Genomic DNA, 14,956 nt, shown 5'->3' with positions numbered 1-14,956 from the left:
CATATTTTCAACCCCTTTTTAATTTTCTTGTACATTTTAAACATGCTTATTCTATACTTAGGGCTTCCCTGGTGAGTCAGTGGTAAAGAATCCACCTGCCAATGGAGGAGACACAGGTTCAATCCCTGGGTTGGGAGGATCCCCTGAAGAAGGAAATGGCAACCCACTCCAGTATTCTTGCCTGGAGAATTGCATGGACAAAGGAGCCTGGGCAGCTGCAGTCCATGTGATCACAAAAGTCTCAGACACAACTTAGCAACTAAACAAGAACAATTCTATACTTCTGACTATTTTACAATCTCAAATATTTATTGCTCCAATTTTAATATTATTTCTGCTAGCTACATTTAACTTGCCTCTTTTGATGTTTACTGATTCGTGAATATGAGCTTATATGTCTTAGAATTAGTTCCTGTGGGAGTTTTCAGGGCTTAATTGAAGGTAGATTCCTTCATAGAGGCTTTGCATTTGCTTCTGCCTGGGAATGAGGACAGGCCTTAGCATACTTTAAGACCTTAATTTGAATTTTATTGGGCTGCTTAAATAATAATTTGGGATGAAAATTCATATGAAAGCTAGCTTGTGTTTATAAAACTCGTAAGGGATTTTTTTTTCTATCTTCCATTCATAGTCTGAGGTTAAGATTTCTCTTCGTGTGTGGGCCCTGGACTTTGTCCCCTCCTCCATGAGGAGGCCGTGGAAAACCAGAGCTCAACCTCCCCTCTGTCATAAGTCAAATGCTCTCCAGGTAAAAACCCTGCCCTTCATGCTTCACATACCATTAAGGGTTCCCAGTTGTACTTAGATTTACTCTCTGTATTCCTTACCTGCTTGCCAGTGTAATGATGCATTTAAGATGTTTCTCATTTTCTGTACAACATTTTTAGTTGTTCACTATGGGAGGTTCCGGGTCCCTCGTAGTAGGAAACAGTAGCCAGGGCTGAATGTTATTAAATTTACACACACACACACAAACACACACACACACACGAAGGTATAATTATACTGCTAATAAAATGTTCTGAATTTAGTATCACTTGTATACATGATTAAAATGAGTAGGTAATAAATTTACCTTCCAAGATCCATAATTGCAGCTCTTTGTCCCCACCAGTAACTACAAGCAGTTTTTCATTAAAGAAAAGAAAATGATTGAATAATCCAAATTAGCCTGGGCAAGAAAACTAACAGCTGCCTAAAATGAAATGTTTGAGTTATGAGCCATGTGCCACTTTGGTTTATCTGCAGCCAAAAGGTTCAGAATCCTTATTCAATTAACCATGTTGCTTGGGAGGGCTTGGTTGCCCTGAATAAGAGCTGCCTGGTGATGAGTAAGAGGTATCCGTGACACACAAGTTCAGACCTTGCAACTCTGTTTTTGTTGTTTGAACTTTCTTCTCTGTTGTAGCTAGGGATCCGGCATGGAATTGAAACACTTGTGTGGTAACTCCATTCCTTCAGCCATTGTGTTGTTAAGCTCTAGCTAACGAACTTTTTTTAACACTGGTTCCGTGTAAGGTAAGACAGGAAACAGCAGCAGTCAACATTTCTGGCACTATAAATAAAACCATAGGCTATGTCTTTAGGAAAGTAAGATGCTGCTGCCTGTCTATTCCAACTGAACCCCGCCCAAAAGTAGCCTTTATGATATATATGAGAAAATAAAACTAAACCAAGGTAGCACCTAAGAAAGCTTAGATTAAGAAGTGGCTTTTATTTAAAAGAAAAAAAAAATGGAAGTTTCAAAATGTATGCCTATTTTAAAACTTAGGAACTTTGCATAAAATTGAGAAACCAAAATTACATAATATTTGCAAAGGTAAGAGCTGCCAAATGCAGCAGTCAAACAGACTTTGTCTCGTGGACTTTTCTTCCATGCCAACAGTTTTTGTTGCTTAGGGAGATCCTCCTGATAATGTCACAAAGAATGTTTCTCAAACTGTATAGATTATGTACACATTGGCTTCTTAAAGACAGGTTTGATTTTAAATCTCTAAGCTTCGTTTTGCTTCTAAACATACTGTTTTGAAACAAAAGCCAGGTGACTGAATTTTTTTCCAACTTAAAAACAAGTTCTGAAGATAATTCTGGAGGAGAAAATTCGAATATAGTTTGAACAGCGATATAATAATTTTACATAAAATGTCTCTGTTATCGCTTTGAAGAATTACTCTACTTGAATGTGTATACACACTAATTAGTGATGTCTTACATCATAGTCCTCCCACTTTACAAAATTAGATTTGCTTTTTGCATCTTATTGTCTTAAGTTGTGGTCACACTACAAAGAGTAATTACATGCTTTTATTTAGATGACAGATGAACATGAATATGTAATCTTGTTTGTGAAATAGAAGTGAAGACAATCTTTTGAAATCAGAAGTTTCCTTTCAATGAAGACCTCAAGCATATCATATAATTACTTATTTCTTCTTTTATAAAAATTGCAACAACTTTTTCAAAAATTATAGCTATAATACTATAAGTATTATAAGTGTACTATAAGTCTAAATATTACAGATATTATTGTCTTTAAGTTGCAATAAGACAAACAGTGGTTTTATCATTTCTAGAATCAAAGAATGAAGTGTGCATGTGTGTGTGTTTTATTTTTTATTTTTTTAGGTTTTAGGAAAGTTTTCTGGGCCCATTTTTGGATTTTCTAAAAGAACTAATTGCCCAAATCATACTTTGAAGTATTGATATGTTATTTTGTTTTTCTTTGGATAGCAAGAAAAGTAATGAAAGTGACTCATTCATACTAATACCTTAGACCCTATGCTCCTCTCCATTCTAGTTCCTACCCTGTACTTTTATTATTTAATTCATTTGCCATTTTTAATCCTCTCCTCAGTCAAAATCACCTTCACAAGTCTAATCTAATTTATCTTTCAAGAACACTTTTATACCACCTCCTAACATGAAGCTTTCCCTAATTCCCCACTTCTACCCCACTACCAAGTAGAAGTCAGTCTCTTTTCTGTATGATTTATAGGTCTTCCTTCATCTCTATTAGGGCAGTTAATAAGTTCCTCTTGTTTCATTATCCCTGTACTATCTCCCATTAGCATATAGCTTCTGGAGACCAAAAACTCAGCCTTATTCATATTTCTTTGCATGGGTAAATACTTAAATCATTTTTGTTAATAATGAAGCATAATTTTCAAACTATAGTTTTGTTTTATAAACATCTATGTAATCTGTCTTTCTAAAAAATACATGCAGTGAAAGATTAAGATTTGAGTACCTTTTTTAAAAATAGTGCTGATAAAATATACTGTTATGTCAAGTTATCTAGCACCTAGCCCATTACAGGTGAGACATTGGGTTTACCTGAAGATTTTAACTTTTAATCATAATCAATTTAAAGTGAAGAGTTTTGGGGGTGGTGGGGGCATTTGTTTGTTTTATTTGGTTAGATTTGTTTTTTAATCAGAATTTCTTGCGTTATTGTTCAATTTTGGTCCCTTACATTCCAAAATTTGAAATTTCACTCCATTGTAAACTGAAGATGGGGTTTTGTTGTCTTGGAATGTTGACACAAAATTTCCAGACCACAAGAAAGGTCATTTAAATCTTTTTTGAACAACAGTAATAACTAAGTTGCTTTCTGGAACCAAGTATGTTAGAATGCAAAAAGATGGAGAAGGCAAGCAATGTATAAACCAGGGGATTCTTGGATGCTTTCTGATATTGCTTCAGGCTACTTTAAATCATGATTTCAATTCAATAATTCCTTATTTCCTAAAAGTAACTGAAGTCTTCTAAATTCCAATTATTTTGTTAAGTTTTCCTGAGATTTTATTTTCTGGCTCTTCATTATTCTTTCAATACCTAAGCCCTATTCTAAGATATAGTTTTGAGAGCAAAACTAAATTGTGTGTGAACATTACCCACCAAGCTAGAGCTTCAAAAATTTATATTTAGTTACTAATTTTGTTTTATCTCTACTTTAGTCTCCACCAGTTTTCATCATGAACCTTGTTGAGTGAAGATCCTAAAGCTTAAAAAATACCTACCTACCTTCAATAAATAAGTCAATTATATCAAAGGCTTTTTGAAATGCTTAAGCATAGAATATTCACTGCATACTACTTGTATGACCATGACATTAACACACTGAAAACCTTTGAGTTCCCTAAAGAAGACTTTCATAAATCTTTGCTAGCTGTATCTAATCATATTACATTTTTCAAGACAGTATGTCCTTCTCTGAAATTGTTTCCTGTATATACCTCACACACAAAGTTAACTGTCTTGGTTATAATTGGCTGTCAGCCGAGGGGCTCACTTTTGATAACATTTTGTTGTTAATTTTCTAGGAAATACAGCTTCTTTCCTCACCAAGGAATAGTAAACCCACGGTACCAACATTGTCTACCATGTTGAAAAAGTAAAAATTGATAGTGCTCAAATGCTGGTACTTAGCCAAATGAATCATCTTTGACTTAAAGTAGCAAAAAGGGAAAGACACTACTTATGTTAAGACTTAATTTTCATGAAACTCATCAGACAAGAAGTGAAAATGCTATAGAATCTTGGCTTTTGTCTTGAACATCTGAAGTTCTCTTAGCTAGCAATTTTTTACTTAGATTTATATCTTTAATCCTAGGATCTCCCATGTCTTTGAAACCAGTTAATTAAAGCAGATAAAAAAAAACAGATAATCACCTTATAGAACTTTCACATTAGAAATGAGAAAAAAGGAATTGAATAACTTTCATAATGTGACACAAGCAGGCATTTTCAGAGCTAGATGTACAACTGTGTGTCCATTCCTAAACTTCTGCTTCCCTGTTTCTGTTAAGAGCTGAAGCTTGTGCCATCATGGTTAATGTTTTGACAGATTTTATCATAAACCTTGCTGTTGTACGTTTGCCTTGAGCCAAAATTAACATGTTGTAAGCTCAGAAACAGTTTTTGCTGTTAGTGACCAGAAAAGGAAATCAATTATGGTCTTTTGAAGGATAGGAGTAGAGAGTTTAACTCTTTAAAAGTTACTTGAAATTTGAGAGAGATTCTCATTTTTTAGTCTACAGCCTCTCAGTTGTCAATAAAACATGCATAAACACTTCTGTGATTCTCACAAAGGAGAATATACCAAAGAAAATATTACACAGCTTTAATATGCTCACTAAATTTCATCACCAAAATACTATCCCTAATTTTTTTTAATGAAAAGGTCCTTTGCTTTATTGTATGGAGTCAAAAATTTAAACCCTCAACATGTGATTGATTCAAAAATTATGAAGTAGCTACTTTGTTTCCAAATTATTTGTCAGAATGCAGTTCAGTTAGAACCTATCTTATGGTGTCTATCATCTATTGTATAACTACTGGGAGTATTTTATTAAACATACTCCCAATCATTACTATTCCTAACAGCCTGCAGATCTAGAATTTTTTCCCTCTAAAACATCTTCAGTGACCGTGACCATTAATGTTTACTCATAAACTCATTTGTACACAGGCTAAATCATAGCATATCAGTGAAGGAAAAAAAGAGTTGTAACCCAGTCTTTACCCTAGAATAAATCAAATCAACAAATATTTATTGAATGTCTACTATGTGCAAATAGCCCCGACTGGTCAGCTTTTAAAAGCCATCCAGCTTCTCACATCGACAAATCAAAGCATTATTATTTTTAAGTATTGCAGAAGCTGCTTCCATGTCCTTTAGGTGACAAAACCTCTGAGGACCCTGAAATTACTGGGGTGAAGACAAACAAGGAAGAGGAAGCTAATTGACAGACTGAAAAGAGAAGAAAGGATAACCTAAAATATCACTAAGAGACTGCATCATGTATGTATGTGTGATCATATGTGTGTTTATGAGTTTATGTGTATGAGCATGTATTATGTATATGTGTATATACACATATACACACAAAGAGAAGAATGAGTGAATTTGAGAAAAATAGACTTTGTTAAGGTGACATAAAAATTTATATTTGAGTCCAGAGCTTTGCTTTAAAAATTGGCTTATAATAGTTTGGCCAGTGTTAAGTTCTATGGTAGGACAAAACCAAATAAATCATAACAGAAAGATTACTCAACTTGGCCCCCCAGATTCTAACACCTAGCTTTCCCTAAAGTCTATTAGGAGACGACTTCATCAGTCAATAGATTTGTAATAGAAGAAGTGACTTCTACAATGTTACTAGAAAAAATTACTGTAGAGGCCTAAATATAATTTTATCATAAATAAGAGAAGCTACTTAAAAGCTCACTTTAAAGATTCTAATTGTTATCAGAAACTAAATAAATCTACCAGTTAGAGATAAATCTTGTATACTTTATACCATGTTATATATTACAGTCTTTTATGCTATATATTATATGCTACAATGATCTATGCATTTCATTTTGCTAATCAGTGAAAGTTAAAATAATCCAGTATCTACCCCCACCAAATAACTGTGAAGTATAAAAGGGAGACTGTTAGTAAAAGGTTCCAGTTTTATCAAATAGAATTAATCCTGGCTACTTTGCATATAAGGTACATATTAATATATATATATATGTTGGTGACTGATAATATTGTCATTGACATTCTCATGGGAGATGTCTAGTGTCAATTTAAAAATATTTGTTTAGGAGAACTAGTTTTCTGTTAATTTTGCTTCCTATTGGTAAACTAAGTTTAGTTTCTCATGAAAATCAAAGCAGATTCTTTTAAGCAGCAGCTTTTATTTTTCCTAAAATGTCTGAAATTAATATCTCAATTTTTCTATGGAAAAAAAACTGGTATTCCTCTATTATCCAAAGTTTATGCCTCTGTTATGAAAATGTTGATCATTCAGAGCACTTTAAGGCAGAAGTTTCTTTTCATATCTTTTTAATAATTTGATACATTGTCTCTGGTTGTAATTTATTTTCAAAGCATACCCTGATTGCTCTGTAGTAAATTTTGGATTTCTTCTCAGTTTGTGTATAACCTTTCTCTTCTTGATAAAAGCATGCTATTGGCCTTTGTATATACAGCAGGCACTTGTGATGTGTGACTACATTGGTTTGGTTTCTTTAATTTGTTTTCTTGGTATATGATAAGAAAATGTATCTGGATATATTTTAAATAAAATGTTACTTGGACGACACAGACACAGTGCTGAAGTTCCTGGAGAAATATTCTCTTTAGAGTTGTTTCTGGTTTTCATTTCATTTTTCCCCTCCTTTGACCAGAATTCCCAAAACTGAGACCCTCTCACCTCGGACCTAGCCTGGATTCACCTGCCCCCTTGTGGTATTCCTCTCTGAATAGTTAATTGATTTCTGAAATTTGGATTTGGTATTACTCAGCCTGAGAAGATAAACCTCTTTACTCTTGTCCAGCAGTCTAAGACCAGAAAACTTTTCTTCTGTTAGTCACTGGCTAACATACAAAGATTGAAGGAGTTTATTTTTTTAATTTAATTTAGAGCACAAGAAGGAAATTGAGCACTAAAAAGAAACTATGATAAGAGATGATGATAAGAACTTTGTCTGGAATCTATATTAGTGACCTGCAGATTGATAAACTAAAGAGATGTTTCCAAGATTTTCATAAAGCAACTTAAAATGAAATTTTTTCTATGTGAACGTCTCCTTGTACTAGAGGAAAATGTTACTCCATTTTATTTAAATTTTATATAGATTTCCTAAACCTCTCATCAAGGATGAATTCATAAATATAAAAAATAAATGTTGTATACAGTATGATCAAACATTTTGGCATCTTTGACACGTCTCTCTCTGAAAAACGGAATTTTTTTTCAATATGCCATAGAACTAATTTTTACATCCTCAATCGAAGTCAATATTGAAATCACATGGGAAAGAGATGATATATCAATGAGGGAATTATCTGGACACAAATTCAGAGATATTTTTCAAGAATAAGGATTTAAGAACTAGGCATCTAGTCAATAAAGAATAATGTGCAAATGAAAGAAAGTGGGAGATGAGAGAAAAGCACTATTTACAAAAATAGTTTGTCTTTCTTAGAAGGAAGAAATAGATTGATAAATTATTGTCAATAAGACCCCAACTAAAGTTTGAAAAATCTTTTTCTATCTGCCGAGCGTAAATATTTCTAGCAGAAAGAGTTGTTTCTTTCTTTGCTATTCCACCTCTTCCCCAGCTCTTCAGCAAAGGCAGGTTTGATTGAACAATAGTGGTCTTCTGTGGCATTTTAAACATTATGTCACCTGACTGGAGATCTAGAAGAAAAAGTATGCAGGCTTTAATAAAGTTGTAGTCCAACTTCCAGATATCTAGGATCCACCGCTCCTTTGCAGCTTCTCTTACATTTGTAACAGCTGACCTACTAACAGGTTCCCAGAAATCCAGGTTCAAATTTTGGCAGGCTTACCTCACCTCTTTGTCCTTCCAAAGTACATAAATGCTAAACTGTGTTCACAGTGAGGAAGGAAGAGTCATTCCAATGAGACTTTTAAAATCAAAACCCTTTCTGCTCCCTACCAAGTTACTGCCATTCTCTCCAAAGGAATAGAGTTTTCTCAGTGGGCCCTTGGCATAATTTCTTCAGCCTGGATTAAACACAGGTGACTGAGAGTCTACCTTATCTCCACAGGGCATTAGTCACTCTATAAAAGTTAAATTTATTATGAAATGCTTTGTTTGTGTTAACATATATCTTCTCTGGGAAGCTGGAAACAAAGGCATGTCCTTTAAGACTCCGTATGGGGAAAACACATCCTCCTGTGGAATTTAACCTTAATTTGAACCAAGATCTGTGAAAGAAAAGCACTTTAGTGTATTGTTCCCTCGCTCCGCCCCTCTATACCCTTATCTAAATGGGGTTACTGTTGCTCTGCGCTTTTTAACTCTTCACATTCCAAACCTTGCTTTCCTGAACTTAAAATAATCTTAGAAGTATATCAAAATATTTGTGGCAAACAATTATGCCTTTTTAAGTATGAATGGTTTTATGTAATGTATTAATTCTTATATCTTTAAAGTTAAATACGTTACATATATAGCCAGTTATGCTTACATGTCTTATTGTTCATTATGTTGTTTTAACAAATGGTACATTGTAAAGGATATTTTATTTCCTGAAAATCTTCTCTAAGATTCACTTGTTAGGAAACATTCTCATGTGTGCATTGTTCATACTTTATTCGAAGTAAAGAATAATTAGAAGAAAAGTTTACATTAGGAATGATGAGAAGATGTATTTGAAAGACTAATTTTGACCTCTCTTTTCCTTCAGTCTGTTTGCGTAGTCTTGTATTGCTTTCAGTGTATTTAAACCCACAGATGCACCAATGCTTTTTAAAAGTAAAAGCAAAGCTTCCATGGCTGCTATCCACCCTCATAACAGATGAGTTTATAAGCAGCAAAGGGAGTATCTTTTAAAAATTGTTTACATTTTAAAAAATTCTGCTTATATGAATACGTAAATTTTCTTTGATAGTATCTACCAACAAACTTGTAATTATTCAAATGACTTTTCTTCCTTTTTTTTTTTATCCTTTGGCCATGCCGCACTGCATATGGGATCATAATTCCCTGACCAGAAATCAAACCTGTGCCCCCTGCGTTAGCAGCACGGAGTCTTAACCACTGGACCACCAGGGAAGTCCCTTTCATTATCTTTCATTAAGTTAAGAAAAAAATAACAAACTAAATTTGAATATAAGCTTAGATATTCATTTAAAATATACATATATAAGATTTTTAAATTAACATGTGCTCAATTCTTCTACTCAAAATAACTATCTTCAGCATTATTAAACTGAAAATTTCTTATCAAAATAAAAAATTAGTAACAAAACATTTACAGATTCCTGCAGTCACATATTCCTTATCATATAGTATGTTTCATTTAAACAATAACATTGAAATTAGTTTGATAAATATGTTTTTTAAAAAGCGGGATATGTGAATAATACATTTAGGGCGTTAGGACATTTATCACAAGTAATATCAAATCAAGGCATCATCGTTCTTCACCTCAGCCCTGCCTACATTTACTGGTTCCAACCAACCCTCATATGACATTTATTGAAACTTAGCTTCTACCACTTGTTAGCACTTGATTATATACTATGACTGCTATTTGAATTCATAATTTTTATTGTTTTTTCATGGAAATGATAAACTCAGAATAATAATGAGTGGACAACTGGAATACTTTAATTTACCTCTTAGACTCAAATCCTTATTTCTCTTGGACTTTACGCTATATTAGATACTATTTTGATACAAATTTTCTTAAAAGATAACAACACTACACCTCTTCATGGCATATATAGATGCCTGTATAGTATATTATTTATTCATGGTCATACCATAAGATGCAGGTTTCCCTGGTGGTAAAGAATCCGCCTGCTAAGCAGGAGACATGGGTTCAGTCCCTGGGTCGGGAAGATCCCCTGGAGAAGGAAATGCCAACCCAATAGTCCATGGGGTCTTATATTGTCAGGCATGACTTAGTGATGAAACAACAAAAAACTACTACCATAAGATAGCCAAAAGAAGATCTTCTAAGGAGTAAAATGGTCAAAATGATAGACAAACAAGATAATGGGAGAAGTGATAATAGTTAAGTATAAGACTGAAAAGGCAGATGTTAACCAGAAACAAACAAACAAAAAACAATGAAAAGTGTGGACTTTGTAAATAATGAGGAGAAATACTTTGGCAAAAATAAAGGAGCAAAGGGGAGAGAAAGAGCCAAAGATAATTCCAAACTGCCACATGTGTCGCTTTTGATGAATCCTAAAGTATTTGCAAATTGAATTTTAAAAGGTTGTGTGCATGTCTGTATTTATAAAAATGTAGACAAGAATGGTCTTCACGTTATGTTTTAATGGTATAAAGGTGTGGTAAAACAAAATATAATTTATTTATACTGAGCATCGTTACTGACCATGAACTCCACTTCTAGAAAAAAAGCCTATGTCAGATGAAATTAGAAATAATAATGAATTTGTTCATGCAATGTATAATTTTTACTAATTCTTATTTATCTTCTTATCTCCAGCACTAATTAGAACATACTGACCAGAGGAGACACTTTAAAGTATTTAGCTAAAATTAAAATGTCCTTACCCAATGAAATCATGATAGATTCACAAGAATTATGGATAATGTACTATGGTAATGGATAAGGGATAGATGACAAGAGACTCAACTGTAAAATGTAAAACATCTAAGCCCTGTTAATAAATTATTATTGTGATATTATTTAATATCATACAAATAATTTACAGTACAAGTGAAGATAAAAGTAGTATTCTCAGAGGATATTTTTGCTGATTATATTTGGAAGGCTTCAGTATTTCTCTACAAGTATATCTTCATGAAAGAATTGAAATGGATAATAGAGGAGGTATTATTATTTATTTTTATCATTAATTCAAACAACACCATCCTAGGTACTGAGGATACAGAATAAGATACAGTTTCTATCATGGAAATCACAGTCCAGAGAGAATGACAAAACTATAAATAATTACAACATAGTATCATAGGTACCATAACAGAGGTAGGCTCAGAATGGTTTGGCAGAACAAGTGAAAGGGTACCTTGCCCTATCTATGAGATTAGGGAAGGCTTCCCAGAGGAGATGGTTTGGAGCTAAGTGCCACTGGAATTGGCAAGTAAAGAGTCCATGATGACTTTAATGAGAGCAGTTTCTACTGTAATGAGAGAAAAATCCAAATTGCAGTGAATTAAAATGTGAATGAAAAATGTAGAAATGGACAGTGAATATAGACTACTTTTGCCAGGATTACCTCCTAACTCTTCTTACTTACTACTTCTGAAAAGATTCAATAAGGAATTTCACATTGCATAGCACAATTAAGTGCTAATGATATAATGGATCTTTTCTGTGTTAGTAAATAAATTCCATTCCACATGTACAAGCTCAAGCATCAGTCCTTCTGGCAAGAGTCTTAGCACTGAAGGAGGGTCATATCTATACCTTTGTATTAGGAGCGTCTTTGATCCCTAATTCTATTCCTGTTTTCTATTCAGGGACTTCACAGTCTTATTTGCAAAGTGTACCCAGATGAAACTTTTTCTTTCTTTCCTCTCTTCCATCTTTCATATAATTTCTCTTTATACCTCTAACCATATATCCTCAAGAGGTTCAAATATTTTACTGTCCATACAGTATCTTTCTAACACCAAATATTACCTCCTGAATAAACTCCAAATTCTTTAGAGCATTCAAGGCCCTCCAGGCTTTTCTGCCAGCCTACTTTCCCCACTTTTTATCCCTGTAGCTTCCTCTCTCAGGCTTCAACTTCACCCTGTCCTCTGAGCGCTCTGAACTTTCTGCCTTCCATTTCCTGACACTGTTACTTCCACCTGGAACTACCCTCTCCCTGAAATCTATCTAAATACTGTCTGACACTTATGGTCTGGGTTGTCATATTCCCTGTAAAAGCCTGTCTTAATTTTCCCAAATATAGATTTTCTTCTCAACTCTTGTATGTATATGTGCCTCTCTATGCCTTTCATTCATTCATTCAACAAACCTTTATTCAGCATCCACCTACTGTGTGCTAGGAACTGAAGTTGTCATTTTCTACTGTTTTTTCCCATGGTGGAGAAACTGTTTTATCTCATCACTCCTATCAGACTATACATTCTTTGAGACCAAAAACCATCTGAAATAGCTCTATAACTATTATAATGTTTTACATGTAGCAGTTATTCAACAAAAATTATTAATCTCAGAGACTCACCCCCTGAAATTAAATTAGACAAAGACAGCACCCAAATATTTTATCCTTCCTGCTATGAAATTCCTTCCTACCATTATCCGCAAGAACAGTTTGTCACTTCCTCAGTTTAACCACCTTAAATAGCGTTTTTTTAAATGGTATTTGATTTCCTTGTATTTATTCTCTTAAACTTTTCCCTATCTTCATCTCCATCCATTCCACTGAAAGAGTCCACAAGTAATAGTATTAATTAAATCCTTCCACTTTACCTACATCACTACCTCATTTAGTTGGTGACCATACTACAACTTCCTTAAAAGGATCATTCAACATCAGTCATTTCCTCCTTTCAGTCCATCCTACACGACTTAGCTTATATAAACTCAGATTATATGCCTTTTCATATCGTTCTTGTTTCTGTAGACATTATAAAACTGCTTAATACTAACACACTTCCATTTCTTCCATAATCTTTCATCTTCTTGCTAGTTGCCAACAGTCTTTAGCTTAAAATGTCCTTCACCTCTGGAATATTCTACCTCTTCACTTCCACCAACACAGTTTACTATCACTCCAGCTATCTGCAATCAAGCTTAAAATTCATTTTCAAGGGAATTTTTGGATTAACCTAGATTCCTGTATTACTATATATTTTCTATATATTGTTCAACTACTGTATTGCTTTAAATCAGTATGTATTTATCTAACTTTCCTCTCCATGAGTGTCCTCTGTTAAGGACATTATCTAATTCAAAGTGTAAATTAAACTCCAATACGAATCCTGTACACTGATCTGAATTTTAAGTGTGAAAGTTTGCTCTTCGTGATGATGTTAATCTGTGGCTCTCTGCCCTTTAGGTAAAACAAACATACTAGATTAAATAATATCAAGATATTCAATTCTTCTAGAATTACCATATATAATGACATGATCTTTTTTGTCTAAACAACCAAAATTTACAGAACAATAATGCTACCATAATGTGACCTCAAATATACGTCAATCCACAAATTACGAGTAAGAGGATGCATATGAGCCTTGAACACAAGATAATTAAGAGGGTCTCATAAGACTCACCAAGACTTGATCGTTAGGGACCAGGGTTTAGAATATAATTAGGAAATGTGTCTCACTTCTGGCTGTAACAGAGTTGATAGAATGAGATTAATTCACTCACAGAGAATAACTATAAAACTTGGACAAAGTGCAAAGTCAAACAAAACAAAAGCTGAAGGCACTGAAGAACAGCCAGTGCAGCCAGGACCTGAGGGGCCAGGATCCCGGAGAGAAGGAAAATACACCGAGGTGAGTCCTGCCTTCGCAGCTGTGTTTTTCCCTCAGGGTGTTTGCCTAGTCAAGGTTTGGGACATATAAGTATAACAAAAGCAGCTTCTCGAGTTTGTGGCAGTTTGAGCTGGAGAAACAAAAATGGAGTTTAGAACTAATTAAACAGCTATGCTATAAGAAGCCAAGATTAGGAGAAGAGAACTACAAACTGGAGACCAATGTGCTGTGTACAATTTTTCCCTAAAGGCATTTTCTGATTTCTAAGAGGCTTAAATTCAGGACAAATCACAGAGAAACCAAGTTAAAAAAAAACAACAAAAAAACACTTGCTAAGAAGATTAAAAAATTAACTAAGAAGAGAATTAGTCCTGTGATGCTAAGGAGACAAACATTGGGGTGAAGTCTCACCAAAGAGGAGGAAAGACTCAGCTTTTAACGTAGACTCTGGGAAAGTTCTGGTAAATAGACCCGCTTCAACTGTATCAGGTTGATCTTCCCAAACTCACTCACACCCAAGCTGGTCCCACCAACACTGAAGTGGAATTTGGGAACTTCTCTGTGCCCTAGACCCTGCGCTGAATACGAGGCAGAGACTGTCTACCACTGGAGGAGGTGCGTACAGCCTGCCTAAGACAGCCGGGAGCTGGAGAGCTTAGCAACCTTCCCTCTGCCCCAGTGAAACTTGCATCTAGTAACAGGTAATAGCCATGTGAAAGTCCCTCAGTCGTGTCCGACTCTGCATCCCATGGACTATACAGTCCATGGAATTATCCAGACCAGAATACTGGAGTGGGTAGCCTTTCCCTTCTCCAGGGGATCTTCCCAAACCAGGGATTGAACCCAGGTCTCCTGCATTGCAGGCAGATTCTCTACCAGCTGAGCCACAAGGGAAGCCCTGTACTGGTTCATATAATAGCCATGTACTGGTAGGGGGAACAAAAATGTGGAAACAGACAGTCTCAATGTTGCAGGCCTAGAGAACCTG

The 14,956-nt window shown here is 34.5% G+C and overlaps 1 protein-coding gene across 6 annotated transcripts in view; it reads left to right on the top strand.

Moving 5' to 3' along the window:
* MIPOL1 (mirror-image polydactyly 1) overlaps positions 1–14,956 on the top strand; it is a 305,559-nt gene that overhangs the window by 284,719 nt on the left and 5,884 nt on the right. For 4 of the 6 annotated variants that reach the window (XM_081547856.1, XM_081547873.1, XM_081547871.1 and 1 more), the window contains one exon: positions 5,681–7,097. The exons of the other annotated variants lie outside the window; for them this stretch is intronic. In XM_081547856.1, coding sequence (XP_081403982.1) covers positions 5,681–5,684 — 4 coding nt within the window. In that variant the 3' untranslated portion in view covers positions 5,685–7,097. Of the gene's footprint in view, positions 1–5,680; positions 7,098–14,956 lie in introns of those variants that run through there. 6 annotated transcript variants of the gene reach the window in all.

The sequence above is a fragment of the Giraffa tippelskirchi genome, chromosome 12, assembly GCF_054371585.1.
Source record: "Giraffa tippelskirchi isolate mGirTip1 chromosome 12, T2T-mGirTip1v1.2.pri, whole genome shotgun sequence".
NCBI classification, from domain to species: domain Eukaryota; kingdom Metazoa; phylum Chordata; class Mammalia; order Artiodactyla; family Giraffidae; genus Giraffa; species Giraffa tippelskirchi.
The sequence above is the reverse complement of the archived record's forward strand: the minus strand, read 5'-3'. Positions and strand labels throughout refer to the sequence as shown.